This window comes from Malus sylvestris, chromosome 16, assembly GCF_916048215.2.
Source record: "Malus sylvestris chromosome 16, drMalSylv7.2, whole genome shotgun sequence".
Taxonomy (NCBI): Eukaryota; Viridiplantae; Streptophyta; class Magnoliopsida; order Rosales; family Rosaceae; genus Malus; species Malus sylvestris.
The window spans coordinates 2,379,716-2,406,867 of NC_062275.1; the positions used below are offsets into that span (position 1 = coordinate 2,379,716).

A 27,152-nucleotide genomic window follows, 5' to 3' on the forward strand; every position below is an offset into this window, starting at 1 on the left:
TTTTTGTTACTTTTTTTTTATTTCTCTTACCATAACAAACTATCATATTTATGTTTTTCAAAATATATTTTTCAGTGCAAAATCTATTATATTTCATATTTTAAAACTTGGAATCAACGATTTAAAACCTAAATTTAAAGATATTTTTTCTATTTTTCATCTTTAAAAATCAATAAAAAATAGTTTTGGGACCTAATAAACGGTAGGACCACATCCAAGGTTCTTGCAATATTTTCCTCAATTGCTACGCAAAATATTTCTAAAGCTAAATATGAGATCCCACATTAACCAATGGAGAGGATGTAATGTGCCTTATATGTACATGCTTCCCTCCCTATAGCACAAGGCCTTTTGGGAACTCACTGGCTTCGGATTCCATCGGAACTCTGAAGTTAAGCAAGTTCGTGCGATAGCAATCCTAGGATGGGTGACCCACTAGGAAGTTCTCGTGTGAGTTCCCAGAAACAAATCTGTGAGGGAATGGTAAGCCCAAAACGGACAATATGATGATACGGCTGAGTCGAGACTAGGATGTGACATAAAACTGTGAGTTATAACAAATGCCCCCAATCCCTAAAGCTAAAATTTTTAATTTTTTCACCCGTTACTATTCAAACACCCCTAATCCCTAAACTTCATGGGCCTCCATTGCTTCTTCTGCGCCTTCCCGAGGGCATAAGTTTGTGTTGCGTACAGAGACGCCTAAATCATTAATTTTATGTTTTATTTTTTATTTTTGTTAAATTTTCGTTTTTCACATACCAAAACATCAAACTATAATCTTCTTGTTCTACAAAATATATTTTCAATAAATTTTTGTTATAATCCATATAAAAATTTCAAAAGTTTTTCTTATACTCTACTTAAATTTAAATTTGTGTATATTCACCGCACAAATTTTAAAATTTAAATTTAATTAAGGGTAATAAATAAGAAAATGAGCATGGCATCTTAGTGTCAGTTGATGACCGAAAATATACCATCAGTAAACTAGCTGCCAAGTGTCAACCCATCAGCAAAAATATACCGGACCTGGCTTCTTTGCCCTCCCAATTCCCATACATTCCCATCCCCTCTTATTTGTGTAGTTACGATTAAGCCACGTCAACATTTTATATCACTATTATTTTTTGTCTTATTATATATATTAAAAAATTAATATAAAATGTTGACGTGGCTTAACCGTGAGTCCGTGACAACATAAAATCGGAAGGGTGGGAGTGTATGGGAACTGGAGGGCAGAGAAACCGGGTCCAAATATACCCACAGTTTCATTTCCAACTTTGGCCTTTTCCCCACAGTTCCCTCCCTGTTTCCCCCTTCCCAGTAAAATATTCACAATTTTATTTTTACTTAACATAATTAATCGAAAGAATTAACCCAAAACCCCCCTTTACTACAATTACCAATCAAATTATTAAATTAATATTAAAAAAAATAAAAAAAATATAATATATATAAAAATAAAAAACAACCAGAGCTTTGAGGAGAGCAGACGAGGTGTGGAGTAACTATATGAGGAGCATCCACCCCCCATTCTTCCGTCCCTCACCCCCAAAAGAAGGAGAAGAAGAGAGTTGAAATTCTAAACCACCACCACCCACCAAAAAACCCCCACAATCCTCTCTCACTCACTCCACTCTGCCGCCGCCATGGACCCACCACCAGCGGGCCCGCCGCTGCAACCCCACCACCTCAACTACCCGGAGTCCCTAGACTCCTCCCCTCGCTCCCGCAACACCGACTCATGGGACGATCCCATCCCCCCCACCAACAGGCTCCGCCTCATGTGCAGCTACGGCGGCCACATCGTCCCCCGCCCCCACGACAAGTCGCTGTGCTACGTCGGTGGAGACACCCGAATCGTCGTCGTCGACCGCCAGACCTCCCTCTCCGAACTCTCCAACCGCCTCTCCAAGACTCTCCTCAGCGGCCGACCCTTCACCCTCAAGTACCAGCTCCCCAGCGAAGACCTCGATTCCTTAATCTCCGTCACCACCGACGAGGACCTCGACAACATGATCGACGAGTACGAACGCACGGCCAACCACAGCGGCGCTTCGTCCAAACCCTCACGCCTCCGTCTCTTTCTCTTCCCCCTGAAGCCCGAGTCGTCGCAATCGATGGGGCCCATTCTCGATATTCCAGCCAATAAGTCTGAGGACTGGTTCCTGAACGCGCTCAATGGCGAGTCCGATATGCTAAATCGGGGCTTCTCCGACTCCGCCTCTGTCAATTGCTTGCTGGGTCTCGACGACGATTCGATTTCAGGCGGGGCTGCCAATAATTTGGACTCCGGTTCGAGAGACGTCGAGGCTTCAGTTCCTACGAATGGCAAGAATGCCAAACAGGGCGGAGGTGGTGGCGGTGGGAACGGGCAGGACGTTCACTCCGTCCCCGATTCGCCGATGCTGGAGAACTCCTCTTCGTTTGGGTCCACGTCATCGTCGCCATCGCTTGCGAACTTGCCGCCGATTCGGGTCCACGTGGAAGATGGTATCGGCGGCGGAGGTGGAGATCGGATTAGAGTGCAGGATCAGAAGATGGGGATAGAAGAGCAGTTCGCTCGGATGACTGTTGGTGGTGGTGTTGGCCCTGTTGGGCAGAAGCAAGACGATGGTGGCTTCGCGGTCCTTTCATCGCCTCCTCTGATTCCCACTACCATCGTGGCATCCGCCGCGCCGCTGAGCACGGCCACCGATTACTTGAATCGCGTAGTTTCGGACGATGAGCGATCCGATCACGGCGCACCAGTTGGGTATCGGAAACCGACGCCTCCTCAGCCTCAGCTTCAGCCACAGACTCTGCCTCCTCAGTCTCAGCAGCCTAAATCTAGTGGCGTTCTTGATTTGCCCTCCCCAGATTCTGTTTCAAGGTATGCCTAATTTTTCACGATAATTGGCTTGATTAATCGTTTAGAATTAGAACTTCTGTTTTTAATTATCTGCCTGTTTAAATTACTTTTAAGTTGTTGTTTGGGGTGATGATCGAGTGATTAATTGGGGGTTATAATTTCAATTCTGCAGTGACAATAGTTTATCAAATGCCATGTCTCGCCCAAAACCTGTAATTTATCAAGACCCAGTAGTTCAAATCCCCTCTGCAAACGCCAGGTTTCCGGCAAACCTAGTTGATCCGAAATTAAATCTTTCCGATCCAAACTCTCGGATTCAGATGCAACAACAGGTTCACGATTCTGGGTACGTTTTGCAATCGCAATTCGATCATCAGCAGCAGCAGCAACACCAACAACACCCACAACAAGCACAACAGCCGCATCAATTTATACACGCTGGAACACATTACATCCAGCACCACCCAGGTTCGGTCCCCATTCCAGCGTACTACCCAGTATATCCGCCCCAGCAGCAACAGCACCACCATCATCATCCCCAGCTTGATCAGCAGCAGCAGCAATACCAAGTTTATTACATGCCTGCCAGGCAGCCACAACCTTACACCACTTTGCCAGTTCAGCAATCGAATATCAGCGATTCTGCCGCTCCTATCCCTTCGACCCGCTCCCAAACGCCTCCTAACCCTGCCATGTCCTCCTCTTCTGCGCCTTACGACCAGATGAGGAATCCCCAAATTGCCAAACCCGAACTGGGTGCCCCAACAGGGGTGTACAGAACGGCAACCACAGCAGCTCCGCCTCTAGTTCAAGTCCCATCTGCTCAGCATCAGCAGCAGTATGTCGGCTACCCCACCCAGATGCACCATCCGTCCCAATCGGCCGTTCCTTCTTCTGGGGGCAATGCCAGTTATGCCTATGAATATGCTACTGATCCCTCTCATGCGCCGATATACTACACACAGCCTCTGGCGCCCTCAATGCCTTCTCAGTACCAAACCATGACGCTGCCGGAAGTCTCTGCTCAGCTTCCCACCGACAACATCAAGCAGCAGAGATGAGGGAAGTGAACAATGCCTGGAGAAGGAAACAATTTTGGGGAAGTGGGAAGCTTTGGTTTTTATGTTTAAAACTTATATATCTGTTTCTAGAGTCTTTGCTTTGGTATTGGTAATTGGTTGTGGTATGTATTTGTGATAGATAATAAGCAAACTTTGGTCGTCCTCGTTGTCCTCGTCTTCGTCTTCTTCGTTCCTGCAAGGTCATATGGTTGCTGCTCCATTGCCGCCGCCGTAGTTGTCATCCAAGAGAAGTGGATAGGAATATGAAAAGGTGGTGTCTGGGATTATAATTTTATACTGTAAAAGCTGGAAAACTCAACCAAACATGGTATTGTGTGCTTGTGCAGATCAGTTTCTGAATAAATGTTTTGTAAGTAACATATAGTTTTCTTTTAATATTGTTTTGCCTAGTGGATATGGGATGAGAATGGCATATACATGTTTTGCCACTCAATTGCAAATTTGTCTGCAGAAGCAGCCGCTGTAATTGCAGTTTCGTGATGAGAGGGAGAGCGAGAAGAACAAGCAGTAACTTTGGTCGGTTTGCGATTGTTTTTCAAGGAAACATTTCTGCTCATAAGTGCTTTCGTCATAACGGCAAGTGCTTCTTGATGTTGACTGCCGGCATGAATTTAACCGCAACTTCTTCCTCGAGTCGATTGCGACTTGACGAAAGAGCTTTACGACGGCATTGCCCTTCGCTCACGAAATATTCTCGGATCGGGTTTTTTGCCCATTGCTCAAGATTCCCTGTTATTAACCCCCGCAGGAGTCCGGGCCGTTTCTCAATCCAAATGTTGCTAATCATCCTCCACAAACTAAAAACGTTTTTAAGTGGTTTTGTGTTAAATATATTCAGAAACGTTTTTTTTATTATCAAAAAGCACTAGTCCCCACCACTCTAATTTCTAACTCCTAACGGATCCAAAAAAAGGAGTGGTTCGTTGGATGAATTCCTACCTCTCTATGATAAAAACTCTTGATTATAATTTGGATATATACCCACCACAGCAAATAGTGTAGCTTTGCCTTTAAACTTAGTAATGGCATCTGCGTGGATGGGGACACAAATCTTGTGTGGAATTGGAATTGAGTAACATCAATCGACAACGACATCTTGATCTTGTCAAAATTTGAAAACTTAACAAACAAACAAATAAAAAAATAATGTCGACCAACAACAATCATCTAACCTCATCAGATCAAAGTTGACCCGTAGCAAAAAGTGCATCGTATTCGGCTGCTCACTGATTTTCATGTGATTAAACCAGTCACACACAGCGTTTTAGATTCTTCTTGTTTTATTTAACCTAGTAATTAAATGGCCGGCGATAGTACAAGGTTTCTGTTTTGGTTTTGGGATGTGAGAGAGATTTCACAGATAGTTGTACTACTGTGATTATAATTAAGTTACACGTGTTTCAAAGTTTTTCAATTTTATGGCACGTTAAAGTTGTTTTCGAAATTTTTTTTAGTATACCAAAAATACGACTCGATACATTTAGTGTCACAATATAATTTGTTGAATTTTTTTTTTTAAGTTTTCATCAAATTGTATTATTACATCTGGCGTAATGAACCATGTTTTCGGCACACTGAAAAATCTCTTCTTGCTTTCACTCCAGTCTAAGTAAAGACAAGTAGCTCATTACTTTTAAGTTTTAAGCAACAGTTTGCGACTACTAGACTAACTAACAGAAGCAAACGTGAGTTAAGCAAGTTAGTCATGCAAAAGAGCATGTTCAACCATGCTTGCATCCAAATTCTCTCTCTACCCGTAGTTTAGATTAGAATAACGCAATTTGCAACGGATATCAAACAAGTCCAAATAGAAAGAGGGACGGACCATGAAATTTGACAATTTCAACATTCAATGTTCAACATGAAGAATATGTGAAATGTCGTATTTTGATCCCTAGATTGGCAGATGGGGCATACTATTCAATTAACGAATTATTATTTATTTATTTATATGATCTCATATCTCTGGCTTTGCGAAAGACAAAGAAAGCCCTGACAGAAGAAATCGGCGCCATCAATTCTTCATCATTTCATGTCACATTCATACACGAGGAATAGTTTTGTTTTTGGAATTCGAATTGGATTCGATCCGATTTGCAATGGCTCCCACCAGAAGAGCTTTATTTGATATCTACTTAATGCGGATTCTGGGGCCCACTATTTTCAAAATTATTTTTCGTTCCACTTACTCACTCGTTGAAACTTGTATTAAAAAGTGCACCAACAAATCTGTTTGTTTCAATAACATTACTCGCTCGTTAGAATTGATAAATTAATATTGGCCATTACAAAAAATTATTTTACATGTAGGTACAACGATAATATGGTTAGTTAATGTTAACCTCGAACACTCTCACACATTGATCTGCCCCGCAAGAAGCGAGCTGTAAGCTACCGGAATCTTCATTCTTGCAGTTTCTCCATGCCAAACGGTTTACAGCAGAGACATGGCACATCAACGGCTCAAGCCGTACGACAAGGGAAGCAACTGCGCCTACTACTCCATCATCAGATCTTTTAACAGATAGATTCCACAGTTCAATGAGTCCGTTTTCCATTCCAACTGCGAGGAGCCCTTCGTTGCTGTTGCAATCGAGACCGACCCAAGATAGGGCCATGACGCTACTACTGAACTGGGGAAGAGTCGCGAGCAGCTTCACTGAAGACTCATTTTCCACAGTCCAGATCTTCACTGTCTTGTCCCTCGAGCCTGTGGCAAATTCGTACCCGTATGGATTCCAAGAGCATGCCCATATGATTCTTTTGTGTGCCTCCTGCTTTGCTACGAGCTGGTAAGTAATTTCATCGGTGCCTAAACAGAGACATCAGATGAACTATGTATCATGGGAAATCTTACAATCTTCTGACGGGCACTGGTAACAGTGAAAGTACCAATTGGCTTAAACTAAAGAGTACCTGCTTTATCGATTGAAAATACAGAGAACTGGCGATCCCTTGATACAGCCAACAGGAATTTGTCATCATGAGAGAATTCCATTTGTGTCACTGTCAAAGTATGAGACTGCAAGCGACCAACTGCTTTCCATGAACCAATTTGCCATAGCCATATTTCTGCTACCGCTGCTGATTGGGCCTGCAACATAATCATGTTTAGTATAACAAATAAACGATAACTTATGAAACAAGTTATTCTTGTTATGCCTTACTTTCAAATGATTTACACTTCTTTCAGGACTATCAAATAATTTCCTTCAATTATCCACCAGTAAAGTGCGCTCCATTCTCCGGAGCAACGTTTTGCCTAAGAACTTTATAAGATTACCCATGTTTCAGTAATTATCCCGGCAAGTACAATGACTCCACATACCTTACATGAAGAAGCAACAAGCTTCCCATCATGATCACTGCACAGAGCAAACAGCTCATTCCCATGACCGTAAAGTTTGTGTGACTCTGGCCATAGTGTATGCCATGCCAGTTGATCTTCAATGGGAGGTTCAGTCAACACAACTGGAACAGCATCAGGAATGGTTTCAAGTGTGTCGAGGCCATCATTCACATTCTTGTCTGGGGTATGCTGCTCAGCTGACAAAAAGAAACAGAATCAATAAATAAATTAAGCCCGTAAAAACTATTCCTAATTTACAAAACTTGATTAAAGAAAAAAAGGAGAACGATACTTGCAATTAAAACCACATTAAAATTACAAAAGAAAGAAATGAGAGAGAGAGAGCGAGAGAGAGAGAGTTACCATGAACATAAATAGGTTTCTGTGATAGCCCAAGAGCAGACATATTTGCACCCAAAATCTGAACACCTACTTGGGAATCATCTGAAAAGTCAGATGTCTGTGAAATGGCATGATCCAATGTCTTCAAGAAAGACAATGGAGCTTCAAACACTCTGGCAACTTTCTCATCAGCTCCGCTGACAAATCGATGGTTCCCCTTTCCTTGGATGATGGCACACACTTGGCATTCGTGTCGTGTTTTCCGTGTTCGTGTCGTTTTTGTGTCATACCTGATATCTTAACGGGTCGTGTCGTGTAACACCCGTTAAAATAAACGGGTAAAATGACCCGACCCGAAATCGACCCGATAATATTAACAGGTAATATGACCCGACCCGTTACCCGTTAAGAAAAATATATTTTAAACCAATAAATAATCAAATGAAAAACATAATACTAAATAAGTATATACATTCCATATTATCACATCCAAAACATAAAAACACAATTTTGTTTTAAGTATATTTTCGCTTACCTAAAGTCTTTAATAGTTTTTTAATTAATGTAGAAGTGTAAAAAAATATAGAAAAATATATATAAACACTCGTAATGACAAGCTTTATAACTTTCATGAAGAGCTTAACTTCGAAATTCGCCACTATAATCATATAATTCATAGATCAAAATTTAACCGTTGATTGTTGTTTACATTTATGCTTCATTGTTCTCATCAAATTTTGTTTTTTTAGATTTTTTTTTTTGAAAACATGATCTATTAGAGGGTGCAGGTAGATGAACGGTTTGGATCGTTGATATTATATTTAGAGTTTTACGGTTAGTGAAAATATTGTTTGATGTTTATAAAGTTTCTACAAATTATATGACATTGACTCATATTTCAGTTCATAAATATCGAAACGTGATATCATCTTCTTACATCCGCCAGATGATCATGTTTTCAAAAAATAAAATTTTAAAAATGAAATTCAATAAGCAGAATAAAGCGTAAATGACAATCGACGGTTAAATAAATTTAAGGTTTCACTACTACAAAATTATCTATTGTTGGCGGTCCAAAAACTTTTTTCAACGATCCAACCGTCAAACTTATTTGTACACATTCCAAGATTGCATACGTAAAAAATCGTAAAAAACAAACATTCAGAGATTACATAATGGAACAAAAGTTTTCGACGGTTATAAACGAAAAATCACAATTTAACGGTTATTTTAGCTCCGATTTTGATGAATTTTTACAGATACACTCCTCGACCCTATAAGAATGTAATGAATAAATTTGATCTTTAATTTAAAGTATTTACAATAGTGGATACCACAAAAACTTATTTTATACTTAATAGAAGTATAATATTAACTCTAAGTGTTTGTTTAATCTACTGTTTTGACGCAATATGCATTCTACAAAACTTTTTTCAATGATCCAACCGTCAAACTTATTTGTACACATTCCGAGATCGCATACGTAAAAAATCGTAAAAAAAAAACATTCAGAGATTACGTAATGGAACAAAAGTTTTCGACGGTTATAAACAAAAAATCACAATTTAACGGTTATTTTATCTCCGATTTTGATGATTTTTTACAGATACACTCCTCGACCCTATAAGAATGTAATGAATAAATTTGATCTTTAATTTAAAGTATTTACACTAGTGGATACCACAAAAACTTATTTTATACTTAATAGAAGTATAATATTAACTCTAAGTGTTTATTTAATCTACTGTTTTGACGCAATATGCATTCTAAAATTTTTTTTTCAACGATCCAACCATCAAACGTATTTGTACACATTCTGAGATCGCATACGTAAAAAATCATAAAAAACAAACATTCAGAGATTATGTAATGGAACAAAACTTTTCGACGGTTATAAACAAAAAATCACAATTTAACGGTTATTTTATCTCCGATTTTGATGATTTTTTATAGATACACTCCTCGACCCTATAAGAATGTAATGAATAAATTTGATCTTTAATTTAAAGTATTTACACTAGTGGATACTACAAAAACTTATTTTATACTTAATAGAAGTATAATATTAACTCTAAGTGTTTGTTTAATCTACCGTTTTGACGCAATATGCATTCTACGAAACTTTTTTCAACGATCAAACCGTCAAACGTATTTGTACACATTCCGAGATCGCATACGTAAAAAATCGTAAAAAAAAAAGGTTCAGAGATTACGTAATGGAACAAAAGTTTTCGACGGTTATAAACGAAAAATCACAATTTAACGGTTATTTTATCTCCGATTTTGATGATTTTTTACAGATAGACTCCTCGACCTATAAGAATGTAATGAATAAATTTGATCTTTAATTTAAAGTATTTACACTAGTGGATACCACAAAAACTTATTTTATACTTAATAGAAGTATAATATTAACTCTAAGTGTTTGTTTAATCTATTGTTTTGACGCAATATGCATTCTACAAAATTTTTTTCAATGATCCAACCGTCAAACTTATTTGTACACATTCCGAGATCGCATACGTAAAAAATCATAAAAAACAAACATTTAGAGATTATGTAATGGAACAAAAGTTTTCGACGATTATAAACGAAAAATCACAATTTAACGGTTATTTTAGCTCTGATTTTGATGATTTTTTACAGATACACTCCTCAACCCTATAAGAATGTAATGAATAAATTCGATCTTTAATTTAAAGTATTTACACTAGTGGATACCACAAAAACTTATTTTATACTTAATAAAAGTATAATATTAACTCCTAGTGTTTGTTTAATCTATCGTTTTGACCCAATATGGATTCTACAAAAAAACATTTCAACGATCCAACCGTCAAACTTATTTGTACACATTCCAAGATCGCATATGTAAAAAATCGTAAAAAACAAACATTCAGAGATTACGTAATGGAACAAAAGTTATAAACGAAAAATCACAATTTAAAGGTTATTTTAGCTCCGATTTTGATGATTTTTTACAAATACACTCCTCGACCCTATAAGAATGTAATGAATAAATTTGATCTTTAATTTAAAGTATTTACACTAGTGGATACCACAAAAACTTATTTTATACTTAATAGAAGTATAATATTAACTCTAAGTGTTTGTTTAATATACCGTTTTGACGCAATATGCATTCTACGAAACTTTTTTCAACGATCCAACCGTCAAACTTATTTGTACACATTCCGAGATTGCAAACTTAAAAAAATCGTAAAAAACAAACATTCAGAGATTATGTAACGGAACAAAAGTTTTCGACGGTTATAAACGAAAAATTACAATTTAACGGTTATTTTAGCTTCGATTTTGATGATTTTGTACATATACACTCTTCGACCCTATACGAATGTAATGAATAAATTTGATATTTAATTTAAAGGATTTACATTTTTTTATATATGAGTGATTGTATATATATATATTTTTACAATTTTTACACTTCTACAATAATTATCATTAATTTTATTAATTTTTCCCTTAAATAAAAAACATTATTCATGAGGGTTTGAAGGATTTTAAAAATCTAAACGATAATATAAGTGTAACAATTATCTATTCGTAGAGGAATAATGATAAATCACAAGTGTTTATATATTCTTTCACATTTTTCATACTTGTATGTATGTCTTCCTAGTTCTTGCATACACAAATACTATACTAGTATATTTTAATTTTGGACAAGAATATGTTATGTAAAATTTATCCTAGTAATGATAATAAGGAACTCTCATAATAAAAATAAATAATGACTAAAACTTTTTATTTTATTTTATAATTTATATAGAACGATAATACAAAACTATATATTTAATATAGAATATATTGTATATATTAATATGACTATTGTATTTTATAATAAATCTTTTAGTAATTAAACTTTAAAATTATTAAAATATTTTTTTTCTTAACGGGTCGAAACGGGTTACCCACGTGTTACCTGCGTGTATACCTGTTAAGAACCCGTTATTAACGGGTTCTTAACGGGTCACCCGATAGTGACCCGATAAGTTATCGTGTTGACCCGAAACCCGTTATTTTCGTGTCGTTTTCGTGTCGTGTCACCGTGTCGTGTCAAAAACTGCCAAGTCCCACACAGTTAATATCATGACCATGAACTTGAGGCCGAGCAATTTCATGCCAAGACTCCTCGTCTCTAGGAGATGCCTCATTTTTCCAAGGAGCAAAAATTCGAGTTGTCTGATCATGACTGACTGACAGCAAGTATTGACCAGATCTTCCCCATGCAATATCTGTTATTGCTGCAAAATGCCCAGATGGAACCTTTTGTGGTTGCCAATTTTCATACTCAGTGCCGACATTTTTCCAGAGATGGAAAGATCCACCATATCCATGTGCTAATATTGAATCTCCATTAGGGCTCCAGTGGCCACCATAAAACCCTAGAGCACAATGACTGAGTTCTCCAACAGTAACAACATTCATCCAGATACCAGACGTCTTTTCGGGTTTCCATATCATCATTGTCTTGTCCATAGATGCAGATAAGATGCTTTGGGGTTGACAGTAGGCAATCCCTTCAGAAGATGCATTTGACGGGGGTTGCCACTCCACTGAATACACCCAATCTTCATGTCCAATTAGAAGAGATTCCAATGATATCTGATATGACGTCGTGCCAGCTATAAGTACAGGGCCTTCAATATAAGATGCTAAGCTTACTTTTTCTTTCCGGTAAGCACTCTGGTTGCTGTCCAAAGACTCCTTTAAAGCCATCTTCCATATGCGTATGCCTCTGTCTTGAGATGAACTAACAAGTAGTACATTGCTTGCCTCACCATTGGTGCACGTAGGTAATGCGAAATCCAGACTTCTGATCCAATCTGTATGCCCTTTCAACTCGCACCCTCGAACAAACTACATGTACATATGAAAAGAATTCAAAACATATTTAAGGCACAAAAATGTCTAAAAAAATCAGACAGTAATATTGATTAATATAATGCAACATACCTTTCCTCTCCTCTCCCCGCTGTAAAGGTGAATTTTGTTATCCAGTCCTCCCATTGCCAGGACTAAGTACCCAGTACTTCCAGGCAACTCTGATAACGAAAGCGCTACCATGGGTTTTGTACCAACAGAGAGAGAATCCAGATGCAACAGTTCACAGACACCTAGAATAACTCAGAAAGGTCATGTTTCCAATTGATTTTGAAATTCTTTCATTTGATGTGAAGGGAGAACTTTTGGCTGTATCTTCATTACAAAAGCATGATATTTTCGTGCTTGAGAGATGGTCAAAACTTTTTATAATGGTTGTTTCAAATCCATAACATGAACCTAAGTAGATCGATTTAGGGAAGAGTTTGGAGGAATGGTGTTGTCACTTCATGAATTGTCTTGTACCCCTTCTTTGACATTGTCAGTAGAATCAAATGTGCAGAACTAAAGCAAATCAACTTAGATATTAAATCTATAAAACTTATGAAAGTAAAACAATTTGATTTAGTCCATTGAACTTTGAGCTCACCTCCACTAGTTGATGGAAACACAACCTCCCATATATAAACCATACTATCGGAAGACGTAGAGGCAAAGACTGCCTCAGTTTGAGAAACCATAATTCCAGTTATGCATGTGACACCCTTCTTGTGTAACTGAGGTAGTTGTTGCACATACCTCCATTGTAAAGGAAAAGCAAAGAGAGTCCATGAAGATAACACATTTCAACAGAAAACAATTCTTTCAAATATACTCGTCACTCAGAGACAAGTCTTCCAAAAATTGAAATAAGTAACGAACCCTCCAACTAGCTAGGAAATAAATGATAGGACCTAAAACTACAACTTCTCACACAGTTTTAACTAGCCATTCGCTACGTTCGTTCGGCAATTCAATGCAACCTACTGTACTGATAAGTTGTGAAGGAAACTTTAAGAAAACACCAACAAAAAACAATAAGAATTGCGATAACATGAACACCGGTAACGACAAGATTATACCTTTCCTTCAAGAACAGAGTACTCCCACAAAATCATTGCACCAGCAGCATCTCCAGAGAGCAAATAATGCCGGTCCAACTGTTTTGCTGTGGAAATCCGCAAAATCTTGTCAGCAACCCAAATAACAACTTAAAAAATGTAAAGTTGAATTCAGAAAACACTAAAAATACTCTTTTTTTTTTTTCTTCACTTGTTTCTGAGAAGTCCCAAAAGTACCTCTGAATGCAAACTTGTTGCTTGGGAGCCACTGCGTGCAATTCACAGCAGCCTTGTGACCTGTAAGCGTAGTCCAAATTTGAGCAGTCTTCAGCCATTTTTGTAAAAAACGAAAAGAAAATTAGTTTCAATAGAAAACTGAGTTCATAAAGGAGGTATAGAGAAAGAGAGAGAGAGAGGACATCGGGATTGAAGATAGCAACGGCGTTTTGGGCACCGAAAGCGACTAAATCACAAGCACCCCACGAACAGTTGTTGACGATTCTGTTGCAGCCTGCTCCTATGAACACTCCCTTCACTCCAACCCCACGCCCTCCTCCTCGACCATCTCCGCTAGACATGGTGGAAGAACTGGCTCTGGTTTGGCAGACAGACGGCGGCTTCAGCCTTCAGGTGTTGGAGGCTCACGTTCTGCTTTTGCTGGTTCGCAACACGCGAGAGAAAGGAAGAAAGGAGTGTTTGGGCCGTCGTTAGACGAATGGGGCGAGGCCCAAAATCTAAGACTTACTTCTTGGCCCTAAAAACTATATAGTCAAGATCCATTACACCTAAACATCGATATTCCTGTCTAAAACACTGTTTTAAAAATTCTTGCCTAGCGTTGCTCAGGTCCCCGCCTAAGCCATAGGTGGCTGATCATCACTCCAATTAATTCCTAGGCGTGTCAAAATTAAGAAAGGTCGTCGAAAACTTATTTAGGAGTCCGCCTAACCTATCTAAGAGCTCGTGTAGCTCGCCTAATGCCATCTCCAATTGACCCAGCCAAAGGGTCATAGGGCTAATAATAGCCCGTTTTGACATGAAAACCTTCTTCAACTAAGGGATTGGCTAAAAGACTCGTGGTCCCCACCCGGCAAAAAATGGGAGAACCAGCCAAAGGGCTGCCCAAGAGCAGCCAACCCGTCAGCCCTATAGCCTAGCCCTCTAGGTCAGAATATCAAGCTTGACATTTTGCCAACCCTCCACCACCAGAATGTCAAGCTTGACATTTTGCCAGTCCTCCAACTCAACCCATTTGAATGCTAACGACTACTTGGCATTAGGTTACTGTTGGAATTTGATTTTTTTTTTTTTTTTGAGGAATTTAAAAAAAAAAAATCTAATTTTTTTTTCCTATAAATACCTAAAGCTATTCCTACCCCATTTTCACATACTCACAATTTCATACTATCTTACCTCATTTTCTTTCAATTCTTCACATTCTATTGTCTTACATCTTCCAATAATCTTCTATTTAATTTTTTCAATAATCTTCAAATGACCACATCTGCAATGAAAAGAAGAGCTTAGACCCGAAAAGAAGATGAAGTTCTTTGTAGGGCTTATAGATGGGTCTCAGAATATAATATCAAGGGTAGTTCTCAAACAAGTGAAGGTGTTTGGAAGTGTGTGAGTTCTACCCCAATATCTAGTCAATTTATTAACATTGGAAGTTGAAGATAAAAAGTGCCACATAGAATCCTATCTGAAATTTGCACAACAAATTATATATCGACTAGTGTCACTCTAAATCCTATCCGAAACATTATTGAGATTACATAAAGATAAGAAATCTGGAGAGTTACTTACGTTAGCGACACGTGTCACTCGAAGTATTGGTTTGGTACTGAGGTACTTTTATAAAAAGTGGGTATAAAAAAAAGTTGAGCTAAAAAAGGTGTTTGATAAACACTTAAAAACAACTTATTTTCATAGTTTTGGGTGAAAAAAAGGCTGAAATGTGAAGCAGCAAAAATGAGCTTATTCTCATAGCACATCAGAAACAGTTTTTTTTTTCAAAGCACAACAATATCAAATCAGCCCGAAATCCTATCCAAAAAATTATTGAGATTATATAAGAAATCCGGAGGCTTATTCATTTGGCGACAAGTGACACTCAAAATATGTCCGAAATCCTTATTTTAATATGGTAGTTTAATTTAAGTAACCATATTAATCTCTAATAATTAATAAAACACTCATTGTCAACCAAAACCCTATGAAATTACCAGTTTAACCATCTAATTAAAACAGAACATGAATAAGAAATATGGGGCAGAAATGTAATTTCACACAACAAATTTTTGTTGCTTTTTTTTTCAAAGCCTCACTTACATGTAATCCTAACATATCACTAACTTTAAAAAAAAAAAAAAAACTTTCCACTCCCACATTCTCTATCACTCTCTTCCTCTCTCCTTCTATTTCAAAAACAAAAATAAAATTTTTTCTCACACACGTGTGCCCATATGCTAGTCAATTTAATTAAAATAATAAATTATATTTGACATATAATCTTTTGACCTCCTCAGTTGAAGATGATATAAAATATAACCCTAAATTATTTATTAAAATTATAAAATAAAATTTCTTGTAAGAAGCTAAAGAGAGCCTTTTGACCATCTTTCAATTAGAAATGGCTTAAATACCTGCATAACCCGCCTAGTCTGCCTAACCCATTAGACTCCTAGGCGCTAGGCCAGCCCACCGTCCGGTTTTAGAACCTTGTTTTAAGCTGCATAACGAGTGTACCCGCCGGAGCGAACGTGGCGCGGCTATTACTACGACTTCAGTTGATTATTATCCAGTCCACTTGTCCAAGTTTGAATCTAAATTAATATTCCACAAACTAAAAAAATAAATAAAACAAAATAAAAAGTTGTACAGGAGGAAGCCGAACCGTCTGTACACACCTGTCCCTGAATCCTTAGGTGTCGCAAGAGACTCAGATTCAGATTCAACGCCCGACTCCACCGTCTCAGCCGCTTCCACCGCGACATGCTCAAACTGTAGCATCCAAAAGACCAAGCTTCAGATGGCGGCAATCCAGTACGACATTCGCTGCGCGCTTCTCCTGAATCATCACGCATCATCGTTATCATCGCCATCATCATCCACGTCACCGCCGTCGTTATCCACGATTCGGTCCCTCTGCCCAACCCTCCTCGGCTCGCGCGCCTCCGCGGCGCGTCGAGTCCTCTCGCTGTCGACCTCGTGCTGGACGACGTCGTTCCGGCTCAGAACCTTCTCCACCGGCGCCGGAGAGGCCGCCTTCGTCAAGCTTCCGGAGAAGCCGTCGATATGCACGGCCGATGAACTCCACTATGTGTCCGTGCCGAACTCCGATTGGAAGCTCGCGCTCTGGCGATACCACCCGTGCCCCAAGGTACTGAATCTAATTTTTGAAAAGGAATTAATTTCTGTTAAATTTTAATTTTTTTGATTTAAATGGAACAATTTTTAGGAATTAATACTTATAATTTACGAGAAACTAAAGTTGAGTGTTGACTGAAACAGGCGCCTCAGAGGAAACATCCATTGCTGCTGTTATCAGGCGTGGGGACCAACGCCATTGGATATGATCTCTCTCCTGAGGTAACATTTGCATGATATAATTGTTAGTAATGCTCAATTAATCGTTTAATTAATATATCTATTAAAAAAAATCATTTTTCTCGTTAAAATATTGTTAATTTATAGCCAGATGATAGAGAAAAGTTGTAAAAAATCCCAAATTTACGGCTTTATTCATAATTTTTGCGGCTTTGTTCATAATTTTTGAGAAAGAATACCATAAGGAGTGAGTTTTCAGTGTCAACGTGTGCATTTTACGAGTTTGTTTATTTGTGATTGCTGATGAATGTGGCATATCTGCAGTCTTCGTTTGCGCGTTACATGTCTAGGCAAGGATTCGAGACATGGGTTCTCGAAGTTCGTGGTGCTGGATTGAGCGTGCAAGAATCAGATCGCAAGGAAATTCAGCAATCTGCCCATGAAATATCTAAAGAGATGGAAGCTGTTTCTGAGAGTGCAACTGATGCAGCTTTTCCTGCAGGAAAGCAGTCAAATGGTTTTCCTGTTGCCTCGGCACCTGAGACTCCTGCTCGAGAAGAAAAACATGATAATTCAGCTTCTAAGAGTGCCACTAATGGATCATTTTCTGCAGAAAAGCAGTCCGGTGCCTCAGCATCTGAGGTTCCTGCTCAAGGAGTGATTTCAGCTTTCAGTGGAGACGTTACAAATATAATAACTGTAGGGGATGAATCAAAATCAGTGACAAAGTCGACAGAAACTTTTACGCAGCTGTCAGAAAGATTTTCTGGCTTTCTCAGTGAAGGTCAATCGAAGATCATGTCTGCTAAGTTGCTTGACCAAATTTCAAAACTGTTCGCTGGTTCTGCATTATCTGAGCGTGTTAATGAGATAAGCTATAAGATTTCAGGCCTGTTAGAGACGCGACAAAACTCAGCTATTGCTAGCCAGATCAAGGACCTCAGTCAAAGGCTTGTAAATATCATTGAAGAAGGTCAGCGATCAGTTTCGCCTCCATTGTTTGACTTGCAAGAGCGTTTTAATTCCACGCTGGAAGATTTCCAGAAACAACTTGAATTGATGGTGAAATATGATTGGGACTTTGACCATTACTTGGAAGAGGATGTACCTGCTGCGGTGAGGTGACAATTTATCTTGATGGAAGGCTTTCATATGATTGCCCTTTTTGAATTTAGTCTTTAGAAGAAGCATCCATTTTGATTACACATAGTATCTTCTCTATTATATTGAATCAAGTGATTATCCTTCCTTTTACATGATGAATTTATGGTCTTCAAATGTTATCTTTACAGATGGAATATATAATGGCAGAGAGTAAGCCAAAGGATGGGAAATTGTTAGCCATTGGACACTCAATGGGTGGTATTTTGCTTTACTCAATGCTTTCACAATGCGGTGAGAATCCCTTTTTCCCCCATGCATTTCTTTTTCTTTATTTGCCTTTTGGGTGGAATTCGCTGCTCTATGTATCATTGTTGATACTTGATTGGTTGCATACTGGTTTACGTGCTGTTTTCCTACCCCTCATGCAGTGTTTTAATATGTTATTTTCTTTCCCCAATACAATTGAGTCCGGTTGAGTGTTATTCAATTACATGAAAATTTCTCTTAAGAACTTGCTTAAATACTGATAGCATTTAGCATTGATTGAATGCTTCCAGATCTGGTTCCTTGATATGCTTTGGTACTATTTTCATTTTGTAATACGTTGTGAGAAATGCTCCAGTATATGAATCTGATCTGGTAGCTTCATTATTTCACCTTTAAGGGTCTGAAGGAAGAGAGTCCCAATTGGCAGCTGTTGTAACATTAGCGTCGTCACTTGATTACACATCTTCAAAGTCAATTCTCAAATTGCTCATACCCCTTGTAAGTGGATGCAGAGTTGCGGTAGATCATCTCTAAATTAAGTACAATGAATGTGTGTTAGTGTAGCTTAAACTTTGTTAAGGAACTAATGAAGGAACTTGTCATGCAGGCTGATCCTGCCGAGGCTCTCAATGTGCCAGCTATTCCCTTAGGAACACTACTGGCAGCAACTTATCCTCTCTCAAATGGTCCTCCTTATGTTTTCTCTTGGCTTAATAACTTGATTTCAGCAGAGGACATGATGCATCCAGAGTTGTTGAAAAAGCTCGTTTTGAATAACTTTTGTAAGTATATTCCTACTGACACGATATACTTTGTCAATTCCATTTGAGAAATTCGAAGTCAACCATGATGGGTTATTTAAAAAGAAGTTGTTAGAGCCATGTATGTCTCTTACTGATTCATCAACAAGTCAACCATTAGTGATTCTGTGCTTTTTACAAATGGCAGGCACCGTACCCGCAAAACTTCTATTGCAGTTAACAACAGCTTTTCGGGAGGGTGGATTACGTGACAGGAGCGGTACCTTTTTGTATCAGGACCATTTAAACAAAAGTAGTGTCCCTATTTTGGCAATTGCCGGAGACCAGGATCTAATTTGCCCACCTGAAGCTGTAGAAGGTAAATTCATATCATGGACGGCTTATGTTCTCTCTAAATTTTCTTTGATTCGTGCTCATGATACTTTGGTGAACCAGAAACTGTGAAGCTGATTCCACAGCACCTGGTTACATATAAACTATTTGGAGAACCCGGTGGTCCACACTACGCTCATTATGATTTGGTCGGAGGCAAATTGGTACGAAGTTTTCTTCTCCGTCCCTCTCTCTCTCTCTCTTATGGTACAATAGTGCGACGTTCTCTATTGATATATTTGTTTGCACCGCCACTTGTTTATAGCTATATACGTTTGAACTGCAGGCAGCGGAGCAGGTCTATCCATGTATAGTCGAATTTCTTTGTCAGCACGACTCCAAATAATTACCAAAACCATGAAACTTAATCCCTTCAACTTGTTACGGGAGTAAGCTTTATTTCACAACCAGCTTGAAAGGCTTTCATCATGTTTATCGGTGCACGGCCTGATCAAGTTCTTTACGATTACCGGGTGCGGAGAAGCATTCCACACAGGAAGAACTCAAATTCTTAAAAGTTAATACACAGGTGACCCCTTTTGTTATTTTTTGTTTGAGGACGCATGATGGAGGATTAGTTTATTCACCTTCAGCATTTTGTCAGCAATTAGTAAAGTAGCGAACTCGAAAAATTATTGTATGATACTGTAACATAGCTACTTGGTGTAACCAAGTTACGGATTACAAACCCACGTGGCCGTATATCAATCTCTTGTTTTCTTCCTTAGATTATTGGGTACAAGTCCTACCAAGAGTGTAATATCCTATTCGTATCTTTCTCATCACGTGACATTAAGGTCCGCTATTCTAGCACTACGTTTTGTGTTCTTTTAATAAATTTCATGGGGCGGTGGAAGAGCAAGTAAGAAGTCGAGAATCTTATTATCTGAAAGTTTCATGTCTTTTATCTTAGAGGGCATGTTTTTTAATTCGTTGTAAGTTTGTCGAACCGGCTGATGAATCCGATCTCCCGCGTCCGATTTCTGTTGAATTCCGACCTCAATTTTCAGATCTCCCGCGTCCGATTTCCGGTGAATTCTGACCTGAATTTTCGGACCCTTAATTTGTAGCAAGCTTGGGTTGCAGAATCCAACCAATGCTGTCAGGATCACAGAGACCATCCCTTGTCGTTGTGGTGTTTTGTAGCAGCATAAGTAGATAAGCAAACACAACACTGGGCGATTGGTAATGGAAGCACACTTTCTGTCTTCCATGTTACAATGTCTACTCACTACTGCTTCCAGTATATAGTAGCAGATGTAAAAGCTAAGTAGTGAGTCAAATTTAATGGCTCGAAATGCATCAAGCTTTCAGACATGCTAAACCCTCCTAGTGGCACGCCATAACAAGCCTCGTGAATTGTTGACAGAATGCAAGGCATGTCATGACATGCGTTCTGTCAACAATTAGCGATGCTTGTTGCGACAGAATTCCAACTTGGTTCAAGACATGCCAACTGGCCAAACTCACATATCTCTGCGTTTTCTTTCTTTAACAATTGTGCCATCCTGCTTGTAACATGTGATAATTGCATTTTCTTGTCTAGTGGTGAGCTTGGAGGGGTATGACGCTCTGATAGATTGGCCCCGGGCTAACCTGAATGTGAATAACTCGAGCATTCTGCACGAGAGAAATGTCGCCGGAGATTGCGATGAAGAAGCAGAGGGAGTGCAGAGCAAGGAGAGGTGTGCCTTGTTATTTATTCCTTCATTCCCGACTCTCGCATTACGTGAAAAATATCCAGTTACACTTAAGATATCCCACCGACACATAAACGGGAGACGTTCTCGTGTTTGTTTACTGCAGTGACTAGTAGTGAGGAAGAAAATCAGAATCCACAAGGCCATTGAAAGGTCAGTGACATAATGCAAAATTGGACGGATAAGGATTGTCTGCCTTCCCACTTCCGGTGCCATTCCGTGCCCTCCTGTTTTATGTGGTCACGATTAAGCCACATCAACATTTTATATTATTTTTTTATCGAGATAATAAGACAAAAATGAATATTAATGTAAAATATTGACGTGGCTTAACTGTGACCACACAAATAGGAGGGCACGGGAGGGCAGACATTCCTTGTCCAAATTGGACAAGTTAGACCAAATACATTCGGACAAAGAAACTCTGCTTTAAGTGAATAGAACAGACCACGCAGATTAATTACTAATTACTAATTACTAAACAGATCAAAGGACAGCTGGAATCTTACTGTCTTGATCTTGATTAAATAGTTTGGTGGAATCCACTCCCCCTGTGTTCGCGCTAAAGGGTAGGTACATAGTTAGTCAACTGTCTTAATCCTACTGTTTAACGTGATGAAATCATGAAAATATACAGTTAAAAACACTTTCCAGCCAGTTGCTAACAAAAGATAGTTTATATTCTACCTTAAACTAGTCTAAGCTGCGATAAACGAGATTCCAGCTTAGGTGCACAGGTAAACACATTCACTCTAACAATGTAGCTTAGCCAGCATTTGTTGCTAACATAACAAGTATAAGTTCAAGGCTTTTTAGTTAAAATGGTACCTAAGATTATCATAACTCATCACTTTGGTTCCTGAGATTTAAAATTAATAGAAGTGGTTCATGAGATTGTCTATAGTCAATCATTTTGGTCCTTATGTAAACAATTTTCGTTAAATTAGGAAACCACTGGTTCAAGTGGAGCGGTTGATTGACCAAAATGATTGACGGTGGACAATCTCAGAGACGACTTCTATTGATTTTAAATCTTAGAACCAAAGTGATGAGTTATGCCAATCTCAGGAATCTTTTTGGCTTAAAAGTCTAAATTCAATGGCGATTATCGTTCATATCCTAGAGGGGGAAGGCAAACCCGTTTCGTTCAATGGTTAAAAGATTATCTGGGAGATAGAGGGTAAAGAACAAGAAACAAATCAACAACTTCATTAACCTACAAGGACAACAAGATACAAAAGGTCTGCAATAAGAGCACGAAGATATCATCCTTCACATATATCCAGTTAACAATGCTCTTTCAGCAGAACTACCTCAACCTAGCTCTATCAAATGACAGTAAGGAAGGCAGAAATCTTACTGTTGGAATGCCTACGCCAAATACACAAATGCACGATCACTAAGATTGAACTAACCAAACATCAAGCTTCACAAGTGGATTGAATTTGCCGCAATCATATCTCAGACAGCAGATGTGGCCAACCTGTCCAAAGCATCGGAAATATGCCTCATTATCGGTCTCCTTTCAGGGCTGCTGTGAACACAAGCCATTGCAATCTTCAAAACCGCTATAATCTCTTCTTCCTTATCCACGTCGTGCATCAAATTTGGATCTAAAACATCTAAAAGAGGCTTCTTCTCTTCAATGTTGAGCTGAATCCATTGAACCAGGTCCATTTCTGAGGAACCCACTTGGACTATTGGCAATCTTCCGGTAATCATTTCGAGTAAGATTACTCCATACGAATACACATCCCACTTCTGTGATGGTTTAACCACTTTCAGAGATTCTGGAGCCTGATAACAAGATCCCAAATTGCTGGATGAACTAACCACAGAAACTTCAGATGGCGCTGCACTCTTTTGTTGCCTTTCTTGTGATTTTTCTGTGGGGATTCGATTGGATTGCAGAGTCGGGGACCCTCCAGCGATATTTGCAAGGCGTCCAAGTCCAAAATCAGAAATGCGGGGTTCCATGTTTTGTCCAAGCAGTACGTTATTTGGCTTCAAATCTCCATGGACATATTTCTTGGGGCTAAACTCATGCAGATAGACCAAGCCTTTTGCAATTCCCTTCATGATATTCAACCGAACAGACCATGATAGCGGTGTAAATGATACCAGCCCTGGCTTCCCTAATGACATAACAAAACAATCAAATCAACAAAAACACCACACCTATAATTTTATTCGCAAATCTGAGTTAATTACACCTACCATTAATAAGAGAATATAACAACCACTAACAAGAGTATGAATACCAAAATTAGACAAGGAAAAATGGTAAGCTTACCATGAAGGGCGGTGGCAAGGCTGCCATTAGGAATATAGTCATATATGAGCAGCTTTTCATCAACAGACCAGTAATATGCCTTCAGAGTAACAACGTTAGGATGCCTTAGCTTTCCAATTGCTTCAACTTCCGTCTGAAATTCCTTGAATCTCTGGGAACCCCCTTCGCCCAATCTTCTCACTGCCAGGGTGATTCCTTCTTCAAGCACAACTTTGTAAACAATTCCAATTCCACTTTTTCCAAGAACAAAAGCAGACGCCTTAAGAAGCTCGTCCAGATCAAATGCCACGTGTGTATCCAATGCCACTAGATCGAACTGCTCCATATTCTCCGATAATGTCTCTGATTCATCTCTTCTGAAGCACAAGCACTCCTTCTTTCCCTTACCTCCCTTGCCAAAACCATTTTCATCCTTAACCTTACTACGAGCCCAAAACCTCGAATAACAATACGAAAAAAGCAGCCCAACAAGGCAAATGCCAATTACATCACTCACTATAATTGCAATGACAGCTGTTTTACTCAACCCTCTTGCTTTCCCACTCTTTCCACCATTATCGTCAGAATCCTGTGGGGGGGAGTTATCCGGCAGAAACGGAATCGAAGAAGGCGGACTAGCACCGGAAACTTCGGAAGAACACGGGTTCTTCAATGGGGTGCCACAAAGACCAGGATTCCCAATAAAAGCAGTTGGTCCTCTGTTCATCAGAGCACCAGTTTGCGGTATTGGACCACTCAAATTGTTATATGTAAGATCAATGTAAACCTTCTCGGGAAGATTTCCAAGGCTAGCCGGGATTGCACCAGAAAACAGATTATGAGACAAATCAACAGTGCCTTGCAAGCTAGACAGATTACCCATATCACTTGGAATCGAGCCATTGAATTTATTGAAAGAAAGATCAAGTTTTTCTAAAGAAACAAAACCACTTCCAAACCCTTCTGGTAGAAAGCCAGTGAAATTATTCTGACTAAGATCGATGGTTCTCAGCCTCTTGCATTGTATAATCGACATGGGCAACGAACCATTAAACAAATTTTCTGATAAATCTAGGGATTGAAGGTATTTGAGCTTACCAATCACATTTGGGACAGACCCAGATAAGGAATTTCCATAAAGCACCAAACTTTGGAGCCCCAGAGCTTGGAAAAGCTCAAGGGGCAAGCTTCCGTACAACTTATTGTTCCTTAAATTGACGTGGCGGAGCTCGGAGAGGGCTCCCATGGCGGAAGGAAGAAACCCAGAAAGTTTCTTCTTTGGAATGCTGAGAGAGACAACCCTTTGGTCGTTGCATGTAACCCCATTCCATGTGCAGGGGTTGGAATCAGAGGAGTTCCAGTTGCTCAGAGACCCTTCTGGGTCTTCCGCAATGGACTGCTTGAACGACAAAAGGGCGTAGCCTTCCTCGTTCAAGGAATCCACCAGGGAATGAGAGTTGCAGAGCAGCAGAAGCACCAAAATCAAATAGAACATTTCCAGCAGAAAATTACAGAGTCGGAGTTCAAAGGGATTACCTTTACCGTTCTTTCTGCTGCGGAAACCAAGTGAGGGGTTGTGGAGAAAGCTGAGAGAGACAATGGAGGTGAAGGGAGAGAAAGGAAGTGTGAAAGCTTCAACAGTGATGGAGAAAAGGTAGAGGGGCTCAGCAAGCAAGGACCTTGGGAATATAGAAAAATGGCAAAAGAGAAGTTGGTGTGGGGACCCATATGGAACTGTGTCTCAAAACCCTCCAATTCAATTTGTCGCGATATTTTGTTGGAATCCATGCTTTTGTCCATGGGAACAGTGCAATTTAGTTGTTTATTTTTACTTTTATATTACAATTCTATGCTAATTTATATTAACTTCTATATTAGGGTCGAAATTCTATGCTAATTTATATTAAAAAGAGGGAGTAGGGTTTGAGTTCAAAACGTAGCGGGATGATGAAAAATGTTCTAAATCACCAAAGTAATTAATTACCTTCTAACAATTAGGCTATCCGAATAAAATCATTGAATTTAATTAAAATATTTAAGCTAGCCGTTTGTTACAATCTATCACTTATGATCATTTGTGGAATAGCTCTCATAAACAAATATGAGCTTCTATAATAGGGTTTGATTCGACCCACAATGGTCCCACACCCACACTGATATCGATCTCACACTTGTGAGAAGTGCCTTACACATGAACAAATTCTTGTATGAAAATAACCGCATGCAACGTTTTTTAAATGGGATGAAACTATGGGTGGATATGGATGATACCAAACTATAGGACACCTAATTTTTGTACGTCTGATTGCACAAACACTTAAGCTGCTGTCAAATCAAATACTAAATTTTCTCTTAATCATGATGCAGGGAAATGTGGAGTGACAGAGGCAACTAGCTAGTGAAAAGATTTTTCAATGTGTTCAAAATACATGATAAAATGTCACATGTTACTGTACAATTGAAAAAACATGTCAATGTACAATTTGAAAAACATATGAAAATTTATGTAACATATGATTTTTCATTCGCATTTTTGACATACTGAAAAATTTATCCAGCAAGTGCAATAGTGCATATTAGAGAGTGATGATTGTTCCACGCGGGTTATAAACCGTTAAGGGGGCATAATCATAATCCGCTCCGACGACGACCTTATTAAATTCACTGGAAAGATGACCAAAACTCTTGCTGACATGGCATGGAACAAAAATAGAAAGTGACAGTTGTAAATATATCGCGAAAAAATGAAATGGGAAGTGGAGATAAATTGACATGTGAACTTCGTTCGGTTCAGACTACAGGGTGGGAGTGTCTAGAGAGTAGCCGTTTGTCAGTGGTGAGGCCCACTCTATAAAGCTTCGTACTTTACAGACTAAAGAGTAAATAATTCATTTTGGAGGGCCTCAGTTGCAAATTGAGAATTCCAGTGCAGGGATTTGGGGTGGTTGGGGTGGCTGGCTGGACCCGAGTTTTGTAAGGCCATCTCCAACCGAACAAAAGTTAAATGGCTCGTTTTAGCTCTCTGTCTCTTCAATATATTAATGTTTTAATAAACAGTACATAATCATGTTTGTTCTCATCTCCAACAGAGGGTCAAATAGCTCGGTTTAGTCATGTGAAAAAAAATCGTTTCCAACCGAATGTTAAAGGGCTATAGGGTCAAACATAATTTATTATGTAAATTTAAAAACTACAACTTAAATTTAAAAATGGTGAAAATTATGTGAAAAATTGTGTAGGAATGACTTAGATATTTATAGAAGAAAAAGGGGAATTTAAAAAAAAAATTGGCCCAAAAAAAGAAAAAAAGAAAAAAAAAAGGACAATACTAGGATATATCCAACACTAAAGAGGACAATACTGTCGGATATATCCGACAAAAAATGTATTAATAATGAAAAATCCAGCCTGACCCTGGGCTGGTTGGTTGGCCGAATTGGGCCAGCCGATTGGTTCTTCGGCCCTTTTTTGTCCAGTGGGGCCTACGAACACTTTGACCTAGCCCTCGGTTGGAGACGATTTTCGAGCTATTTTTGACCCTTTGGATCTTTC

At 38.9% G+C, this 27,152-nt stretch overlaps 4 protein-coding genes and 1 long non-coding RNA gene across 6 annotated transcripts; 2 read left to right on the top strand and 3 right to left on the bottom strand.

Moving 5' to 3' along the window:
- The first annotated feature begins 1,483 nt into the window (after positions 1-1,483).
- LOC126608788 (uncharacterized) lies at positions 1,484-4,293 on the top strand. 2 transcript variants are annotated; one of them, XM_050276781.1, is made up of 3 exons: positions 1,484-2,875; positions 3,027-3,957; positions 4,055-4,293. In XM_050276781.1, the coding sequence occupies exons 1-2, from the start codon at positions 1,653-1,655 to the stop codon at positions 3,913-3,915; spliced, it is 2,112 nt and encodes a 703-aa protein (XP_050132738.1). In that variant the 5' UTR covers positions 1,484-1,652; the 3' UTR covers positions 3,916-3,957; positions 4,055-4,293. The 2 variants fall into 2 exon arrangements, with proteins under 2 accessions (XP_050132738.1, XP_050132737.1); XM_050276780.1 differs by having other exon boundaries at positions 3,027-4,293.
- Positions 4,294-6,195: 1,902 nt separating this feature from the next.
- Positions 6,196-14,921, bottom strand: LOC126608784 (elongator complex protein 2-like). Its single transcript, XM_050276777.1, has 10 exons — positions 13,995-14,921; positions 13,813-13,900; positions 13,597-13,682; positions 13,125-13,278; positions 12,608-12,768; positions 11,731-12,511; positions 7,649-7,867; positions 7,265-7,482; positions 6,853-7,030; positions 6,196-6,748 (listed from the first exon to the last, which is right to left on the bottom strand). Exons 1-10 carry the CDS (start codon positions 14,151-14,153, stop codon positions 6,264-6,266), a joined length of 2,529 nt encoding a protein of 842 aa, XP_050132734.1. The 5' UTR covers positions 14,154-14,921; the 3' UTR covers positions 6,196-6,263.
- Positions 14,922-16,249: 1,328 nt separating this feature from the next.
- On the top strand, positions 16,250-20,355 carry LOC126608791 (uncharacterized). The gene is made up of 9 exons (XM_050276791.1): positions 16,250-16,957; positions 17,089-17,166; positions 17,449-18,240; positions 18,417-18,519; positions 18,893-18,993; positions 19,103-19,277; positions 19,444-19,614; positions 19,692-19,792; positions 19,915-20,355. Exons 1-9 carry the CDS (start codon positions 16,607-16,609, stop codon positions 19,972-19,974), a joined length of 1,932 nt encoding a protein of 643 aa, XP_050132748.1. The 5' UTR covers positions 16,250-16,606; the 3' UTR covers positions 19,975-20,355.
- Positions 20,261-20,765, bottom strand: LOC126608831 (uncharacterized). The gene is made up of 2 exons (XR_007617984.1): positions 20,672-20,765; positions 20,261-20,626 (listed from the first exon to the last, which is right to left on the bottom strand). It is a non-coding gene; the product is annotated as an uncharacterized LOC126608831 (long non-coding RNA).
- A 1,744-nt stretch (positions 20,766-22,509) lies between these two features.
- LOC126608786 (receptor protein kinase-like protein ZAR1) lies at positions 22,510-25,364 on the bottom strand. Its single transcript, XM_050276779.1, has 2 exons — positions 23,622-25,364; positions 22,510-23,463 (listed from the first exon to the last, which is right to left on the bottom strand). The coding sequence occupies exons 1-2, from the start codon at positions 25,093-25,095 to the stop codon at positions 22,790-22,792; spliced, it is 2,148 nt and encodes a 715-aa protein (XP_050132736.1). The 5' UTR covers positions 25,096-25,364; the 3' UTR covers positions 22,510-22,789.
- Between the last annotated feature and the right edge of the window lie 1,788 nt (positions 25,365-27,152).